General features: G+C 36.8%; 1 protein-coding gene across 3 annotated transcripts; it reads left to right on the top strand.

Moving 5' to 3' along the window:
* Positions 1-1,557: 1,557 nt before the first annotated feature.
* Positions 1,558-16,523, top strand: LOC131307572 (germin-like protein 5-1). Of its 3 annotated transcripts, none has more exons than XM_058334162.1 (2): positions 1,558-1,840; positions 15,791-16,523. In XM_058334162.1, the coding sequence occupies exons 1-2, from the start codon at positions 1,720-1,722 to the stop codon at positions 16,321-16,323; spliced, it is 654 nt and encodes a 217-aa protein (XP_058190145.1). In that variant the 5' UTR covers positions 1,558-1,719; the 3' UTR covers positions 16,324-16,523. The 3 variants fall into 3 exon arrangements, with proteins under 3 accessions (XP_058190145.1, XP_058190143.1, XP_058190144.1); XM_058334160.1 differs by lacking the exon at positions 15,791-16,523 and adding an exon at positions 2,518-3,240 and having other exon boundaries at positions 1,566-1,840; XM_058334161.1 differs by lacking the exon at positions 1,558-1,840 and adding an exon at positions 15,037-15,266.
* Positions 16,524-18,025: the final 1,502 nt, after the last annotated feature.

The raw sequence follows: 18,025 nt of genomic DNA, 5'->3' as shown, positions 1-18,025 counted from the left end.
ATCCTAGAATCGATACCATTGCTTATTTTATTTTTAATTCAAACCATGTGCCTCTTGAGCATTCCAGGTCATACATATGTATCTAATATACATGGTATGGAAGGCGTATTGAGCGAGCCTTGCGCACAGCTCAATATTAATACCCTATAGATTATTCCATGGTAGTTTGCCACGATTACGCGTGAGGATTATGAGATGGCACACAGAGTTATTCCGCTAAGAAAATGAATATAAAAACTTAAGAGAAATGCAAACTATCCAAATCTCAAACCATGCGATCACCAGGCTACCAACCCATATGATTGGGGAATGTTGTCACTATATTGTCAAACCGGAGATAAAATAACACAAAGAATGAGAGGACAGATCGTACCTTCTAGCACATTGGAAATGGTACAAGGTTAGTGAAGATTTTTCTTAGAGAAGATAAGTTCAACGACTATATATCCCCCATTTAAATACAATCTTTTGAGCGGGTCATACGGGCTTGTGCCCTGAATAACAAGTTTTACAATACGTTATTACTATTAGACAAGCTTGTTAATAGAATTCGAAAACTAGATGAACTTCACCTGCCAACTGTTGAATTTTATATCCATCTCAAAATCAATTAACAATGAGTGGAGAGATTTTAAATGTTATTAATTAAGTGATCACCTAATCCACTTCCAAGCAATTGAGACTCTATTTCCTGAATATCTCTTCTTACGTGTAGTCGCGTTTGAGATCTGTCACGCGTGGCCACTTTTTGGATCCATCATTGTCCACCATTTTTGCTAGTCTGTCATTATGAGATGTGGATCGTAAATTTTTAAAATGTGGGGTGAAATGGGCCCCGCTCTGATACCATGTAGAGCTTTATATTTATCTTAAAGACAATTGACAATGAATAGAGAGATTCCAATGTCATTAAGTGATTTTTCACTCCCAAGCAATTGTGACTCTATTTCCTTAACACCAATGGCATGGACACAAATGTCAAAATACTACTGGTAAAATATTGAGACCCTTGGACAATCGGGTGACTTCCCATATTAGTATGGAGTATATATTATTTTTGTAACAGGACTGGGTCATAAATGGAACACCCATATTATTTTTTTAACTGGACTTGGTCCCACCCAAAAAATCCTTACTACTGTAATACATTATCACCATTCAATAGTTTTGAAATTTTGGTTTTTATTTGAGACTTTCATAAGACACTACGACACTACTTTTGTTGACAACAATGTTATTAATGGTGCCAGAATATAGTATCTCATGATATATTCGTCAAGTGATTTTGGCCTGAAAATTAGATATTTTCTTGATTCTAAGGTTTCAAATCGATTTTTCTTGCTAATAACTTATGAAGTTTGTCACATTAATTACCTCACGTGTAAGCGTGTGATGTGACTGTAAGAGGGGTTGCAGGGACTAATTCGAAATGCGTGTAAGCTGGTCTGGGACACTCTGTATTACTTTAAAAAAAAAAACGTTTTATGGGACCTGTTTAATGGATATTGCATTGGCTTCTATGGGCCCCCCCCCCCCCCCCCCCCCCCCCGTTCTCTCTCTCTCTCTCCGAAAACATCTGCCTATAAGTAAGGCACCCATCTTTCTTGTCCCCAGTATCCAAATCCCAACTTCTCTCTCTTGTTATTGCTCCTCTTTTCAAGCTCTCTGATTTGCTTCACCTTTCCGAAACACAATACTTTTCTCATACCTCTTCCAGCCATGGCAGCTGCTGGAAAACTCTCTGTGGTGGCCATCATGGTGTTCATAGCCGCCATTTCCAACTCTGTTTCTGCAGACCCGGATATGCTCCAAGACGTCTGTGTTGCTGATCTCAATAATGGTATTGAATTTTTTCAATAACCCGTCTCCCTTTTTTGCTCATACGAATTGTTCAACAAGCAATCGTACAACTACACCCATTTACACACCCACATTCACAGATTTACTACGCACGTCCAGTGTGTGTGCAAAATTTCTAGAATCCATATACACACCCTTGTGAGTATGGGCGTGCAAATGAGTGTGTAAGTAAGTGTGATTGTAAAATAGATATTGAAATGAGTTTGGTGAAATGCGGCAATAAGGGTGAAATTATTTCGTTTTTTCTTCGAATGACTAAAATGTTGATGTACATATTTCTTATCTGCGAAATAAACTGAAAAACATTGGCAATTTAAAATCATCACTTGGATTCTGAGTGAATCAAACTATGGAATTTGAAATTATAAGAGACTAACATACTAATTATATCGAAAATAGTTGAACTTATAACTAAGCAGTGCTAGTATCGAATATAAACTATGTGTGGGGCTGAAATTAACCTCTGTTAGCTTCACTACAGTTTTGTCAGTTTTCGTTGGTATTATAAGCTTTGCTGTCAATCTTCGTCCATAAATATATAAGCTTTCGGCCTAAACCACCTTAATCTATTTCACTCATATATATGTAATTACTCTGTTCTCATTTTTGCATAAAAACAGTACCTAATACTAATAGTACCTTATTTCTGAATCACAGCTGTGAAGATGAATGGTTTTGCCTGCAAGGCAAACTTTAGCCCATGGGATTTCTTCTCTTCCCGTTTGGCAATGCCAATGCCCACCAACAATATGCTGGGTTCAACCGTGACTCCAGCCAATGTGATGCAAATTCCTGGCCTCAACACCCTAGGTGTCTCCATGGCCCGCATCGACTTTGCCCCCGGCGGCCTTAACCCGCCCCACACCCACCCGCGTGCCACTGAGATCATTTTCGTGCTCTACGGCGAATTGGATGTTGGGTTCATTACCACAGCCAATGTGCTTGTTTCCATGACCATCAAACAGGGTGACGTATTTACTTTCCCTAAGGGTTTGGTTCATTTCCAAATGAATAATGGGAAAGAACCGGCCGCCGCTATTGCTGCGTTCAACAGCCAGAATCCTGGTGTCCAGGCTATTGCTGCCACGTTATTTGCTGCCATGCCCCCAGTCTCGAACAGTGTGTTGAGTAAGGCTTTCCAGATATCATATCAGGAGGTTGATGAAATCAAGTCAAAGCTTGGAGGAAAGCCCTAGAGGGTGCTTGCTTTGTGATCTGGGGTGGGTGAGATAAGGATTCACGGTTTCAAGAAAATAAATGGTGGGTCCGAAAGTAAATCAATATTGTATTTGAATCCATTTAACTATGTATTCGGTATCGCGTCTTGTGTTTACCGAGAAATAAGACGAGTGTTTTAAATACCAATAACATCTTATTTCACCCTTTTTTTTTTTTTGGTAACTAGACGATTCATTAAAACAAGAAAAACATAATTAAGAGTTTACAATTCTAGGGTACGAGACCCCAATCAAATCCGCATAAAGGAAACTAGAAATACAAATAGGAATAACCGGGTAGATATATAAATCTCCCACCGAGACCGGAGCATCATTTGCCAACGCATCTGCACACCGATTAGCTTCGCGATAGATATGCGTGATAGAAACTTCCTCAAACCCTTGCATCAGCAACCTACAATCAAATATCAAATTGCCAAGCGGGTGATTCACCATGTTAGTGGCATGAATCAAGTTTAACACGATCATGGAATCTACTTCAATTTCCAGCTTTCTGATATTTTCATCCTTTGCCAAACTCAAACCATCTCTTAAGGCACCTTTTGACAGCCGCGTGACTATCTCTCTCATTTCTTTCTCTCTCTTCCTTTCAAAGTCAAACCCGAGATAGAAACATAGCAAATTCCTCCCGCCAACTAAAACATCAATGACAACCATGCACTTCTGCACACATGGCCTAATTAAGGGGCCTTTTGGCTAAATAATTCATTTGAAGTATTTTATTTTTATTTAATTTTTTTTGCATTTGTTAGTTTTTTTTTAAAAAAATTTGTGAATTATTGGTTCATTATGATGAGACGAACATATATAGAGTAGAAAATTATGATTGAGATCCAATTGTTTTAATAAAAATAAAAATAAGCCAATAAGAGGCTTATTTTCGTTTTTTTCAAAAATTTTTTACTTTGATTTGCTACAGAAGTAGTGCATCAACAAAAGCATTAATTTGAGTCCGAAGACATATTCCATTGTAGGTTGATTCTCCTAATCCTTAGTTTACGTTATCGCGATTCCAAATTGTCATTCAAACATGTTAAAAAGATGAGATAGTCTTTTTCACATAGGCTCCGTGAACAAAATTGTTTACGGAGCGGCGCAATCTTAGCCGTTTATTGGCACAATCAATGACTGAGATTCGTTTTCAATTATGACCGGTCATAATTAACTCTTTCCCGAAAAAGTTTCATTAACATCAGGATTGTCCAAAAACACGGTCGCGATTGGACTCCGTAACTTCTTCTTTATGGAACAACCGTAAAGAAGATTTTCTTTAAAAATGGAACTAAGATAATCATTAGATAACTGACAACTTCTGCCACCCTCGGTGTCTCCCTTTCCAGCAGGAGCGAGAATCATTCGATAATGCAGCCTTGAAAAAACTTGTGCGGCTAAGCACAATTATTTGGATATCCATTCTATATCCGATTTCTGTTGTGTAAAGAATTGGCTAATTATAATGATAACAACTCCAATTATAATACTACTCCATAAAATAGTCAGAGTCTCGGGACATAGAGCATGCAGGAGCGGAGTAGGTTTGGGGTTGGAGATTAGGTTTTGGTTCATTTTTAAGAAAACTTCTTTTCTTTTTTTAATCGGCAACAAAAGTTTATTTATTAGATCTCGACAAAGTGTACATCGAGCAAAAGCCCCAAACCAAACCAATGAGAAAGGACTCATTAGAAAAGCAGAGGCAAGATAGAGAGAATTCAGCAAAATGCTGAAAACGAAATGAAACAAGAAAGCTACTACAACATATATTAGTTTAAGCAAAACATTAAAGACAGGCTTTTTTTTGGTCTTTTGAAACAAAAAAATATTATTAAGGATAAACTCGACAATGAATACATCAAGGGAAAAGAAGAGGGGAAAAGGAGAGGGGAAAGAAAGAAAGAGGAGAGAGAGAGGGCCGGGAAAGGGAGAAACTTCCAACAAGAAGTTGAGAAGAGACAAGCTTCAAACTACGTACGGGTACCAAATACAACAAAAACTTCCAGTCATGGACAACATTTATATATCAGCATTTCTTTCGTGTATCTATATCCACATCAAACCATGCAACGTACCATTCTAAAGAGCAGCCGCCAGGGTAAGCATTGGATTGATAGGAATCATATTTGTGGAGCCAAAACCAGCAACACCTCTTCGACAAAATTAAAGCCATCAGGATAGATCAAAACACACCCGCTTCGTTTGACATCATATATTAACAGTCCTCAGCATCAACTTCAAAATCCTCAGAATCAACACCAACTGATAGAAAAAGGACCAGTAGCACAAGGATCCTCAATATTCACATGCACACCATCAATCATTTGTATTTGCATCTTTAGGCCCAACTCGGTATTAAGCATAGGTAGGAGATAATCGATTTCATCATACCTCAGAAACCATCACACACTGTTGAGAAAATGGATCGGAAAAACATACTAGAACATAGTACTTCCTCGTACATTTTGATGTCAAAGTCAGCATCAAGTATCCAAATCAAACCTTTACGGTGTTAGAAGACTCATTGTTTAGGTGTCTTTTTTGGGTGTAACTTTCATTTTATTTTCCTTCCCTTTTTAGGGTTGTAATGAACTTTCTGGTTCTTCCTTCCCTTTTACTCGATGTATCCTTTTCGAGTTTAATAAAATTTTTTTTTGCCGAGCAAAAAAAAGCATCAAGTATCCAAACTCTTAGCCCTCCAATAGATGGAGTTGAAAGAGTGACCAGCAATACCAAAATAATCACCAATACCGAGTATCGATATCAGTTCCCCAGATCTCTTAGCCCTCCACAGATTAGGAGTTGAAAGAGAGATGTCAAAGCTCAAAGATGTTTCCTCCAGTAGCAACTCGATCTTAGTCCTCCAAAATAAAGGAGTTGTTTAGCACCTTGCAACTCAATACTAGTGCTCTGTCCCAATTAAAACAGGTCACAAAATACCAGCAATATATAGCATATGAGTACTCCATATGGAAGCCGTAATCTACAAACTTACTTTGTTTACCTCTTTACTCACGATCAAACAAGTAGATGACATTATGTATGACATAAATGCCAGGAAATTTTGAGTTTTAAGAAAAGCCAGATTCAAATTTTAAATTTGTCCGATTACTTGGATTTGGCTTGCAAATTGAAAGTCACATATTCAAAACTAAAGGGTTGGCTAAATGTTTAGATTTTGCATTACACATTCACGTTTTGAGGTTACTCGTACAGCTTAGCTATTGTGAATTCCGGGACAGATTTAATTAAAAACATGCATTAGTGGGGGCACACAAATCCAAGGCTATCTTTATATTTTCAATTTCTCTCGTCGAGACGAATCAATAATTCAAAAAAATTTAACACAAATTTTTTTTTGCTCTGCAAAACGAACGATTTAACGCAAAATTAACAAATGCAAAAGAAGAAAAAATTGAACAAAGACATAACATAAAGACGATGCAGCTTTTTTAGGAAAACTCTCAGTCGTTCTACAAATATTCGAACACATATTAACTTAAAATCGAGTGCCATTACTTAAATTTTATTTAAATTTGAACCATTGTGCCTCTTGAAAAGTCCGTGTACATACATATATGTTTTTTTAACAGCAAAACAACAATCAATTTTATTAATCTTTGAAACAAATTACAAAAATTAAAAAGATCCCAACCACGAGGCACGAAGATTACCATCTATCTATCTATCAATATCCTATGCAAATGTGTGTTAGCCTTCAAAACCTTCAAACTCCGATCCCAAACTCCTAGAATTTTTAATTCAAAAGCCTCTCAATCCTCAATCATAAATTCCTAGAATTTTTGAGTTTTTTTTAAAAAAATGAGAGAGAAACGTAGGTGGGGTGAGAGAGAAGGGGAAGCGTGGGAGATGGAGGGAGAGAGATGTGGGGGTGGAATATAGAGGAAAAATTAGTCTATGTTCCTAAGACGCTGTCATGTGGTACTCTAAATTTATTTGTTACACATATATGTCTTTCAGTGCATATAATGAGACCAATGCTAGCGTAAATCGAACACAAGACCAAAAAAAAATATTAAATAATTTTTGTAAGCAACTAGTGTTGTACCCATTCGATTCATGGGGCCAAATTGATTTTTTTTATCCCGTGCACCGAACGAATACAAACGCTAGTATATGTATATATACATGGTAATGCAAGGTGTCTCGAGCAAGCTTGCTCACACACCTTGGATTTATACCTATAACTCGGTCCATAGTTGTTTTCACAATTACGCGTGAGGATCAGAGATATAACCCAAAAACCTAAACAATAAAACATACTATATATATAGAATAAGAAGACTGATCACACGTCCTAGACCTAGCAAGTTGGAAATGGCACGAGGTTAGTGAAGGTTTTTTTGTTTTAAAAAAGTTCATTGACTCTATCCCCATCGAAACACAATCTTTGAGCGGGTCGTACGGGCTTGTGACTTGAATACCAAGTTTTAGACAAGTTCGTTAATCCAACAAGAAAATTAGATAAACTTCACCTGCCAACGGTATGGGAGAAATTTTTGGGTGCCGGTAAGGTATTGTCCACGTGGTATCCTGTCGGCAATCTGGACTGTCCAATCGTGTTTCGGACGGTCTGAATTTAAAAGAGACAAAAAGAGAAGAGAGAGTGGTGGGGTGAGGGGAGGGGAGAGAGAGGGATTGAATCCAGACTGTCCAAAATACGATTGGACGGTCCGGATCACGAATGGGTACCACCACGTGGTACCCGCTTGGCACCCAAAAACTACACAAATGTAAAAAATAGTACAAAAAACTGTAAAATATAGAGACCCTTAGACAGTCCTTTAGCGTGACTTCCCATATTATTATGGAGTACTCCCTCCGTCCATTTTTAAGTGTCCTGCTTCGTAATTCCAACTTATTAAAAAAACATCATCATTATATCTTTCACATCCACTTTCCTTACTTACCCATCATCATTACACTTTTACTCACTAACTTTTCAAAATGGAATATACTTTTGGGGACAAAATAGATAATGCATCAACTTTTACCCACTAACTTTACAAAATTGACACTTATTAAGGGACAGCCCAGAATGAAATAAAAAAGGGACGGAGAGAGTATTAATTTTTTAACGGGACTGGGTCATAAATGGCACACCCATATTATTTTCTTAACTGGACTTGGTCCCACCCAAGAAATCCTTATAATAACTTATCACCTTCCAATAGTATTGACCTTTTGATTTTTGATTGAGACTTCCATAAGACACTATGCCACTTTTTTTTTCTAAGCAAAAAGATTTTATTAATTTAAAAAAAATACAAATATTAAACGGATCTCAGGCACACCGGCATAAACATCACCCGAGAACCAACACCAAAGGATGACAAGAAGCCAACCGCACCAAAAGCCTAAAACAATGGAAACACGAGCCAAGCCCGACACGAAACACTCCACAAAACAAAACACCACAAAAATCACTAAGACAAAAACTATACTCATCACCTAAAACCCGAACACGAAACAAAAGACCCAACATTTACAGCCACACCTGAAACACCAAAGAAACTCAAAGGAGCAAGACCTAAAAACCATAAAGAAAACCAGAACAACAAACTTCGAACTTAAAATTCCAAAGAAAGAGATGCATCCTTGATAAGTGCCAAAATATACATATTTTGGCCCTTCAATCTATATTTATTAGTCCTTTATTTTTGTTAACTGTTTTTTTATTATGTGTTTTTATGTTTATAGGTTGCTCGAGTCCGTTATCTAAGACTTTGGCTAAAAAGAAGATTTTAAAGAAGTTTGGGATTCAAATGCGAAGTGATTCAAAACTGAATGGTTCATATGTTATTTTATGAAATCCAAAGGACCTTTGTGTGATTTAAATCCTCAATCCCTTTATAAGCAATTGACCTACTGCTTCAGTAGGTAGCAGCCCGTGGAGAAAAAAAGGAAAAAAAGCGGTCTTCTGGCAGAAAAGAAAAGCTGCGCATGAAGCAGTAGCGGTACGACAGCAGTTTCGGTTTTTACTTGACAGCTTTAGATTTCTGTTCTTCTTTTCAGAGCTCTTTTTTTACCTTAAGTCTTGAAGCTTTATTCAAATTACTCGCACTTTGGTAATTAATTTTAATTTTCGTTCTTCATTAAAGTTATTCGATTGTTTTTGTTTGGTTTGGATCTCCTGTTTATTTTTCATTTCGAGTAATTGAAGCATGTCTCAAATTAGGGTTTCTTTTGTTTCTTTTTTTAATAATGAGTGAGTAGACATATGGGTAGGGTTGCGGGGTGATTAGCACACCATAGCCAGTTCGGACACTGCTTCTATTTTCAAACAATGTAAAAATGATTTAACATAGGAGAAATACTTCCCGCGGACGAACTCGGGCATTGTCGGAGCCTATGTGAACGGGAGAATGGGGGTCCAAAACTCATTCTCCGTTGCGCATGGATAAACGGCGACCATAGGGTTTCGCATCTTGCGGGGTATCTTTTCTAATCTTAAATTGAACATTTTTAAGAACATCGAATGGAGCAGGTTATTCTGGACTGGTTGCGAGTGCTATGAACCCTACAACCGTACCTTTCTTTTAATTATTTGAAAAGTACAATCAATTTTTAGATTTTTGTAATCTCAATCAAATCAACAAGGGGTGGCTACCTGAGAGCCTATTTAAATTATAACAACCCGAATTTTTAGTCAGCACACATTACCGTCTTTGTGGATTCGACTCCGGACTTACCGGATATTATGCTGCATCGGTCTCCGCCCTACGCTTGGGGCAACCCATTATTTTAGGTCTAGGAAATTGGTCAAGCATTTTTGGCGCCGTTGCCGGGGACGGTAGCGTGTGTTAAGAATTCGGGTAGTTATTTTTTTTTATTTTTTTTTTTAATTTTTTTTTTATTTTTTATCGTTGAAAAGCAAAAAAAAAAAAAAAAAATGGCCCATTTTGCGGGGAGGTATGGAGGTTATGCAAAACAATTTGATTGTTCAGTGTCGCTTCCTATATTTTATGGTTTTGCATCAGAAAATCATTTTTCGCATGTTCATAAACTTGAGGAAGCTTTTGCTAGTGATGAAGTGGCTCTTTTACATGTATTCCCAGCATCTTTGCGTGATAGTGCTCTAGATTGGTTTAATTGTTTGAGTCCAAGATTGACATGGGGTGAGATTGTAATACAATTTTTCAATCATTTCAATCCCTCATATGAGACTCACATGCTTTTACAAGAACTATCAGATTTCTCTCAACATGATGATGAGTCTTTGTCACAGTGTTGGGAGCGATTTAAATTTGTTGTATTCTCTTGGACGTTTAATTGTGAGCTTGGCAGTCTTCTGGTTATCTTTTGCCGTGGTTTAAACTTTAAGTCATGCGAGGTGGATTTTAGGTCCACTGACGAATTTCTGGATAAAACCCCTGAAGACGCTTGGGATTTCTTAGATGAATTAACCCAAAAGCTCCAATTTAGTGAGTTGACCAAAAGTTCTGAGGATACCAATTTTGATGCCAGAGAAAGAGAGGAAATAGAGTCACTTCCTGAGGATATTAATTCTGATGCGGGGGAAAAAGAAGAAATAGAGTCACTTCCTAAGAATTCTGATGCGAGAGAAAAAGAGAAAATAGAGCTGCTTGTCATTAGTGAAGGCTATATGCCTTTTGAGGAGTCATTGCCTATAGTTGCACTAGATTATATGCCTTTTGAGGAGACATTGTCAATAGTTGCACGGAATAATCCAGTACTCTCAGCTCTAGATTGTGCCATCCCTGTTTCTGAATCTCCACTTTTGCAAGAGTTTTTAAATGTGGAGCTGATTGATTTTCTTGGTGTTGATGAATTTAATTTAGTTTATCATCCATATCTTGTGGATTTTGTCAACAATTTGAAAATTAATCTAATTTGGGCTATACATTTGTTGGAATTTAAATGTCTAAAACGAATTCGGCAAATGTGCTACTCGAAGTATCTTATCTTATGGCATGGTCGGGTTCAATACTTGATAAAAGGTGTAGAATGGAGCGTTATGTTCATTGTCTTAGCTTTCATTGGCATGATAAATGTTCGGTACCCACGTTTGGCTGCTTATACTTTTTTTTTTTTTTTTTGGTCTGGTATAGCCACCCGTTTCTCGCTTGAGAAATGGGAAGAAAAGTAGTACTCGTGTCTTTCGCGTGAAGAAAGTGGATGTTTTTTTGTATTTTATTTTTCTTTCTTACCTTGTTTATTTCTTTTAGTTATTTTTCTTGCTGTTTTGGAGGCTAACATTTTGCAGGTTGTTCGATTCAAGTTGGGGGGTATCCCTCACTCTCTAATTTACTCTGCTTAGCCCTCCTTTCCGAGGTGATATCTCTCCTCTCTTTTTTGTTTATGTCCGATCTTTATTTATTTTTATTTTTTTTATGCTTTCAATGCGGACATTGAATAGTTCAAGTTGGGGGGAGGAATCACTTTGTTCTTTATCTTGTTAATAAAAAAAAATTTAAAAATTAAAAATACTTGTTGGATCTTTTCTACTTGAGACTTGAAGATTGCAATGTTTACTTGTTGGTTGCTAGTGTTGAGAATTGTTGGGCATTACTTGAATATGATATTGCATGTTAGTTCTTTTTGCTAACTTGGCGATAGAAATTTATTCTGGCATACATTCTTAGCATCTTTGCATTGCACGTTTGTTGGACCTTGACTGTTTGTGAGTTGTGACTTGAGTGCTTTCAATGGCTAGATTAGTGGAGACTTACGCCCATGTGAGCTTTAGTGCCTTATCTTTCTTTGGAGTGGTGTCACATAAACTCTTCGTTTGTCGTAAAAAAAAAAAAGAAAGAGAAAGAAGCTTAATCGTTGTCGATCTCATTATCTTTGTCGTCAAGTATTGGGACTTAATGCATGCCTATTATATCTTCTTTTGGGAATGGAAAGTTATATGGTTGTATTGCCCCTAAGAGATGATAATAGGCCATCTTTGCTGATTGAGCCGGTTCGTTTCTTTTTCTTAAATACTTATCTTTGCGAGCCACATTGAGCCTCTTGCATGAGCCTTTTTCTTGTTAAGCTTTACCAACCAAATTGTGTCTTGAGAATGGCGAGCTAATCATGTGAAGATTAATTTTTGAAGAGAATGAAGGAAGTGTATTTGAGAGAGTTGTGCTTGAAATGTGGTGTATTCTTTCCCATAGCTAAAAATAAAAAAAATTGAGAAAATAGAAATAAAGAAAAAAAAATAGAACTTGAATGAAAAAAGGGAAGACACCCTTGCATTTGTTTGAAAAAAGAAACGTGTGAATTTCACTGGGGAATTGTGTGAAGGGTGAAAAATAAGAGAGATGTGGCGGAGTTGAAAAGAATGATAAGAGGGTACACATTGTTACACTTGCCCTATGTTGTTATAGCCGATTCTCGGACACTTCTTTATGATTTATCCTAACCTTTGAAGCACTTTTCCTTACCCAATGATATGACCGAATAAAAGTCCTATTTGATCTTTGGGGCAATGGGTTATGGATCGATGGATAGATAGTCTTTAATGCTTGACATTCCTTTCATGAAGATCATGTGTCTACCTTAAAAAGCTTTCTATTCGTGTCTAAGTGTGCTGGGTACTTTGATTCTTTATTGCAAAACTTTCGCCCGCACACATTGAGAGTTTATTAAATGCACCTTGTTTCGAGTGTTTTCTTTTGTTGAGTGCATGACACGGTGAGAATTGAAGTCGAGACTCGGTCCGGAGAGAGTACTTGGTTGTGGTTCACTTGTGGTTAAGGTCTTTGCTCACACACGCTAAGGTTTGGTGTCATGAATTATTTCTATGTTTTGATAGCCTCTAGAACTATTTTCGCATATGCTATATTCTTGGCATTGGCGTATCAAAGAGTTGCATTGCAGTTCCTTTTTGAGTTCCAAGTAAAAGGATCCACGGTGTTTTGTGGATGATCACTGCTGAAAATCCTCACGAGACTTCACTCGTCCTACCGGGGCCACCCGGGGGTTTAAAAGATCTATCCCTTAGTCAGTTGTTTTATTTATTTATTTATTTTCTTTGCTCGAGGACTAGCAAAGTGTAAGTTGGGGGGTGTGATAAGTGCCAAAATATACATATTTTGGCCCTTCAATCTACATTTATTAGTCCTTTATTTTTGTTAACTGTTTTTTTATTATGTGTTTTTATGTTTATAGGTTGCTCGAGTCCGTTATCTAAGACTTTGGCTAAAAAGAAGATTTTAAAGAAGTTTGGGATTCAAATGCGAAGTGATTCAAAACTGAATGGTTCATATGTTATTTTATGAAATCCAAAGGACCTTTGTGTGATTTAAATCCTCAATCCCTTTATAAGCAATTGACCTACTGCTTCAGTAGGTAGCAGCCCGTGGAGAAAAAAAGAAAAAAAAGCGGTCTTCTGGCAGAAAAGAAAAGCTGCGCATGAAGCAGTAGCGGTACGACAGCAGTTTCGGTTTTTACTTGACAGCTTTAGATTTCTGTTCTTCTTTTCAGAGCTCTTTTTTTACCTTAAGTCTTGAAGCTTTATTCAAATTACTCGCACTTTGGTAATTAATTTTAATTTTCGTTCTTCATTAAAGTTATTCGATTGTTTTTGTTTGGTTTGGATCTCCTGTTTATTTTTCATTTCGAGTAATTGAAGCATGTCTCAAATTAGGGTTTCTTTTGTTTCTTTTTTTAATAATGAGTGAGTAGACATATGGGTAGGGTTGCGGGGTGATTAGCACACCATAGCCAGTTCGGACACTGCTTCTATTTTCAAACAATGTAAAAATGATTTAACATAGGAGAAATACTTCCCGCGGACGAACTCGGGCATTGTCGGAGCCTATGTGAACGGGAGAATGGGGGTCCAAAACTCATTCTCCGTTGCGCATGGATAAACGGCGACCATAGGGTTTCGCATCTTGCGGGGTATCTTTTCTAATCTTAAATTGAACATTTTTAAGAACATCGAATGGAGCAGGTTATTCTGGACTGGTTGCGAGTGCTATGAACCCTACAACCGTACCTTTCTTTTAATTATTTGAAAAGTACAATCAATTTTTAGATTTTTGTAATCTCAATCAAATCAACAAGGGGTGGCTACCTGAGAGCCTATTTAAATTATAACAACCCGAATTTTTAGTCAGCACACATTACCGTCTTTGTGGATTCGACTCCGGACTTACCGGATATTATGCTGCATCGGTCTCCGCCCTACGCTTGGGGCAACCCATTATTTTAGGTCTAGGAAATTGGTCAAGCAATCCTCCTCGAAATCATCATCATCGTCCAGGTAATTAAACCTCATTCTCCAAATCATCAAGACACTATGACACTTTGGTTGACAACATCAATGGTGCAAGAATATTATTGGATCACATGATATGTATGGTTTCATCAAAGTAATACTGATTGAATTCAGTATACCACAACTCATAATACCGCATATTTCACATTTTATCCTATTACAGTAAACAGTATACGATAAATGTTTTTTTATTTTATGGAATGGCAAAAATATTATTGATAAAAAATTTGATAATGGGTACATTGGGAGGACCTTCCAACGAGAAGTTGAGAAGAAAAAAAATAATAAAATACAGCCGATAAGGAGAAAAAATTCTCCCAATCAATGTGTAGTATATGATACATGTTATAGACCATATAAAATTTATCAAACATCGTATATGTGATCCTGTTCGATATATAATCTAATTTGTCATTCATATCAACGTAAAATTTGACAGGTTGAGTGAGATCAATATGAGTATATGGATGTTTTGTTTACTCCCTCACGTGAAATAGATATTTTTCTTTAGGTAACTAATTGTCTATTCGAAAACACTGTCCAAGAAAGGGCATAAAATTAGTTTTTTCCGTTCTTTGTGGGGGCGGGGGCTTTATGGGGCCTCCCTCTCTCTCTAACTAGAAGACTTTCTCTCTCTAATGACCACTGCCTATAAATAAGGCACCCCACCGTTCTTGTTCCCAGTATCCAAATCCCAACTTTTCTCTCTTGTTATTACTCCACTAGCTTTTTCCAAGGTCTGATTTGCTTCACCTTTTAGAAACACAACACATTTCTCATACACCTTCCAGCCATGGTTGCTGCTGGAAAACTCTCTGTGGGGGTCGTTATGGTGCTAGTAATAGCCACTATTTCCAGCTCTGTTTCTGCAGATCCGGATATGCTCCAAGACGTTTGTGTTGCTGATCTCAATAATGGTATTCCCTCCGTCCAATTTTCATTGTCCATTATTCTATTTTTCTATTTTATGTCTTTTATCTATATTTTTTAGTGTAGATCTTGAAAAAAATATGCAATATGAATTTTGTTTGATAGATCTCGATTAGTTTTATGATACAAAATTTTCAAAATTAAGAAAATCATTATAAATTTAAAGATATAAGTAATTAAAAAATAGCACGCAATTCAAAAATGAACAATGAAAATGGAGCAGAGAGAGTATTTATTTTGTCCATAGAGCAATGCTAGAAGCACCTTAATTTAAAACACCATTCTGGACATAACCTTGTTCGGAACAGTTAGATGCACATGGATTTAAACTTATTTAACAGTTATGGGCACAGTTGTATTAGGAGCTATGTTTTAAATGTGTATTCCTAGCCTGTGCCTGTCCAAATCTCGTAAATCTATTTCATTTGGTGTTGTAATTATTGTGCTCTCATTTCTCATTTTGACATAACAACAGTACCTAATAGCATACTACCTTATTGCTCATTCATAGCTGTGAAGATGAATGGTTTTGCTTGCAAGGCAAGCTTTAGCGCATCAGATTTCTTCTTTGCCGGTCTAGCAATGCCAAAGCCCGCCAACAATATGCTGGGTTCAACAGTGACTCCAGCCAATGTGATGCAAATTCCCGGCCTCAACACCCTAGGTGTCTCCATGGCCCGCATCGACTTTGGCCCTGGCGGCCTTAACCCTCCCCACACCCACCCACGCGGCACCGAGATATTATTCATTCTCTACGGAGAATTGGATGTTGGGTTCATTACCACAGCCAATGTGCTTGTTTCCATGACCATTAAACAGGGTGACATATTTACTTTTCCTAAGGGTTTGGTTCACTTCCAAATTAATAATGGAAACGGACCGGCTGCTGCTATTGCTGCGTTCGACAGCCAGAATCCAGGTGTTCAGGCCATTGCTGCCACATTGTTTGCTGCTCTGCCCCCGGTGTCGGATAGTGTGTTGAGTAAGGCTTTCCAGATATCAAATCAGGAGGTTGATGCAATCAAGTCAAAACTTGCAGGATAGCCATAGAAGGTGCTTTGTGATCTGGGGTGGCCGGTCGGTTCTTGGTTTTCTTGTTGTTGTTGTGATTGAAAAAGGATTCATGGTTTCATGAAAAATAAATAGTGGGTCGGAAAGTGAATCGATGTATTTGAGTTGATTTACCTATGTATTCAGTTTCATTAATTTAGTGTACCAAAAAATAAGATGAATGTTTTAAATAATAGTAGTATCTAACTACGTATCAATGATAGTAGTGTATCACCCCACTTTGTATTTCACAATAAGTCACTTGAATTTTTACGTTAGAAGATTTTTGTGCATATCTCTATCGTTATTGACTTGGAAATGGTCGAATTTTAATGTCAACTTCATTTTTGTTTTTTGATCTCACACTTCGCAAGTTGCAACATTCCTTATCCTTCATCTATGTTTCATGGATTTGGGTAGTATCGGCATGAGTATGTGTTTAGGTATCAGATTTGTCTGCATTTTGTTACGTTCATAGAATACAGAGACACAACAATATTATATCTTTCTAATTTTTTCAGATACAATGGTGCTCACAAGAAAGTCAGAAATGTTTTACATGATATGAGGATTTTTTTTTTTTGAACAGAAAAATTATTTTATTAATCTTTGGAAACAAATTACAAAAAAATTAAAAAAAAATCAAAAGTATGAGGCATCAAAACAGAGCAATGGCGAACCCACAAAAAGATCACCCCCTCACTCTGACAATCATATGAGGTTTTGATGCATAGACATGTGGTAGGTGGAATCAAATACAACTTTTGATGCTTGCAGTAGGTGGAATAATTTGTACTAAGATCCCTGCTACAAAATTAAGTAGTAATCAATCAACAAAGCATGCATCAATCTGAATCCGAAGACACATTCCATTAATTGTAGGTTTATTCTCCTAATCCTTGTTTAGGTTAACGGAAAACACTTTTGAATATCATCCCACTCTGTAACATGCTTGATTACACTAGACCAATCGCAATTATAAACGTACAAATTTCTATATTGAATTTGTTGGTCATCGATCGATTCCAAGCTGTGATTCAAACATTAAGAAGAAACGAAAGGAAATAAAATAATTAAGGGGGTCTCTGTTGGGACAAAGTGATCATAATTGAGGGGGTGTTTATGCACTTTCGCCTAAACCAGATTCAAATTTTAAATCTGTCCGATTTCCTGGATTTGGCTCCCAAATTGAAAGTCACATATTCAAAACTAAAGGGGTGGCTAAATGTTTAGATTTTGCATAACACATTCACGCTTCGAGGTTACTCGTGCGGTTTAACTATTGTGAATTCGGGGATGGATTTAAAAATATGCATTAATTAGTAGGGGCACACAAAGTACTATCAAACTTACCCCATTCTTTTTGAAAATGATACAATTTTTTGCAGGTAAAATAACATGTTGGTGACTATATATGTAACTTTAACTTATTTTTAACAGAAATGAGTATGTTTGTACAAAATAATTGTGTGAAAATTTCGCACTATAAAAAATAGATTGACAAATATATTCGAATAAAAAAACTTAAAAGTAATTTTAGTGAAACACTGTCATGAATTTTTTGGTATAGTCACAACAAGAAAAAGTATGTTTAGTGACGAAAAAGTGGCGACAAAATTTAATTTCGTCGCTAAATGAGTATATTTGGCGACAAAAAAATAAATACGTCACTGTTTTGATAACTTCCTTGACGAAA

Source organism: Rhododendron vialii, chromosome 11a (assembly GCF_030253575.1).
Source record: "Rhododendron vialii isolate Sample 1 chromosome 11a, ASM3025357v1".
Taxonomy (NCBI): Eukaryota; Viridiplantae; Streptophyta; class Magnoliopsida; order Ericales; family Ericaceae; genus Rhododendron; species Rhododendron vialii.
Note: the sequence above shows the minus strand (reverse complement) of the source record. Positions and strands in the feature narration are given on the sequence as shown.

Bases quoted from the DNA above. Each gene is read 5' to 3' on its own strand.
- LOC131307572 (XM_058334160.1), top strand. From the start codon at position 1,720: ATGGCAGCTGCTGGAAAACTCTCTGTGGTGGCCATCATGGTGTTCATA. The intron at 1,841-2,517 runs GTATTGAATTTT...TCTGAATCACAG, and splicing joins TGTTGCTGATCTCAATAATG to CTGTGAAGATGAATGGTTTT.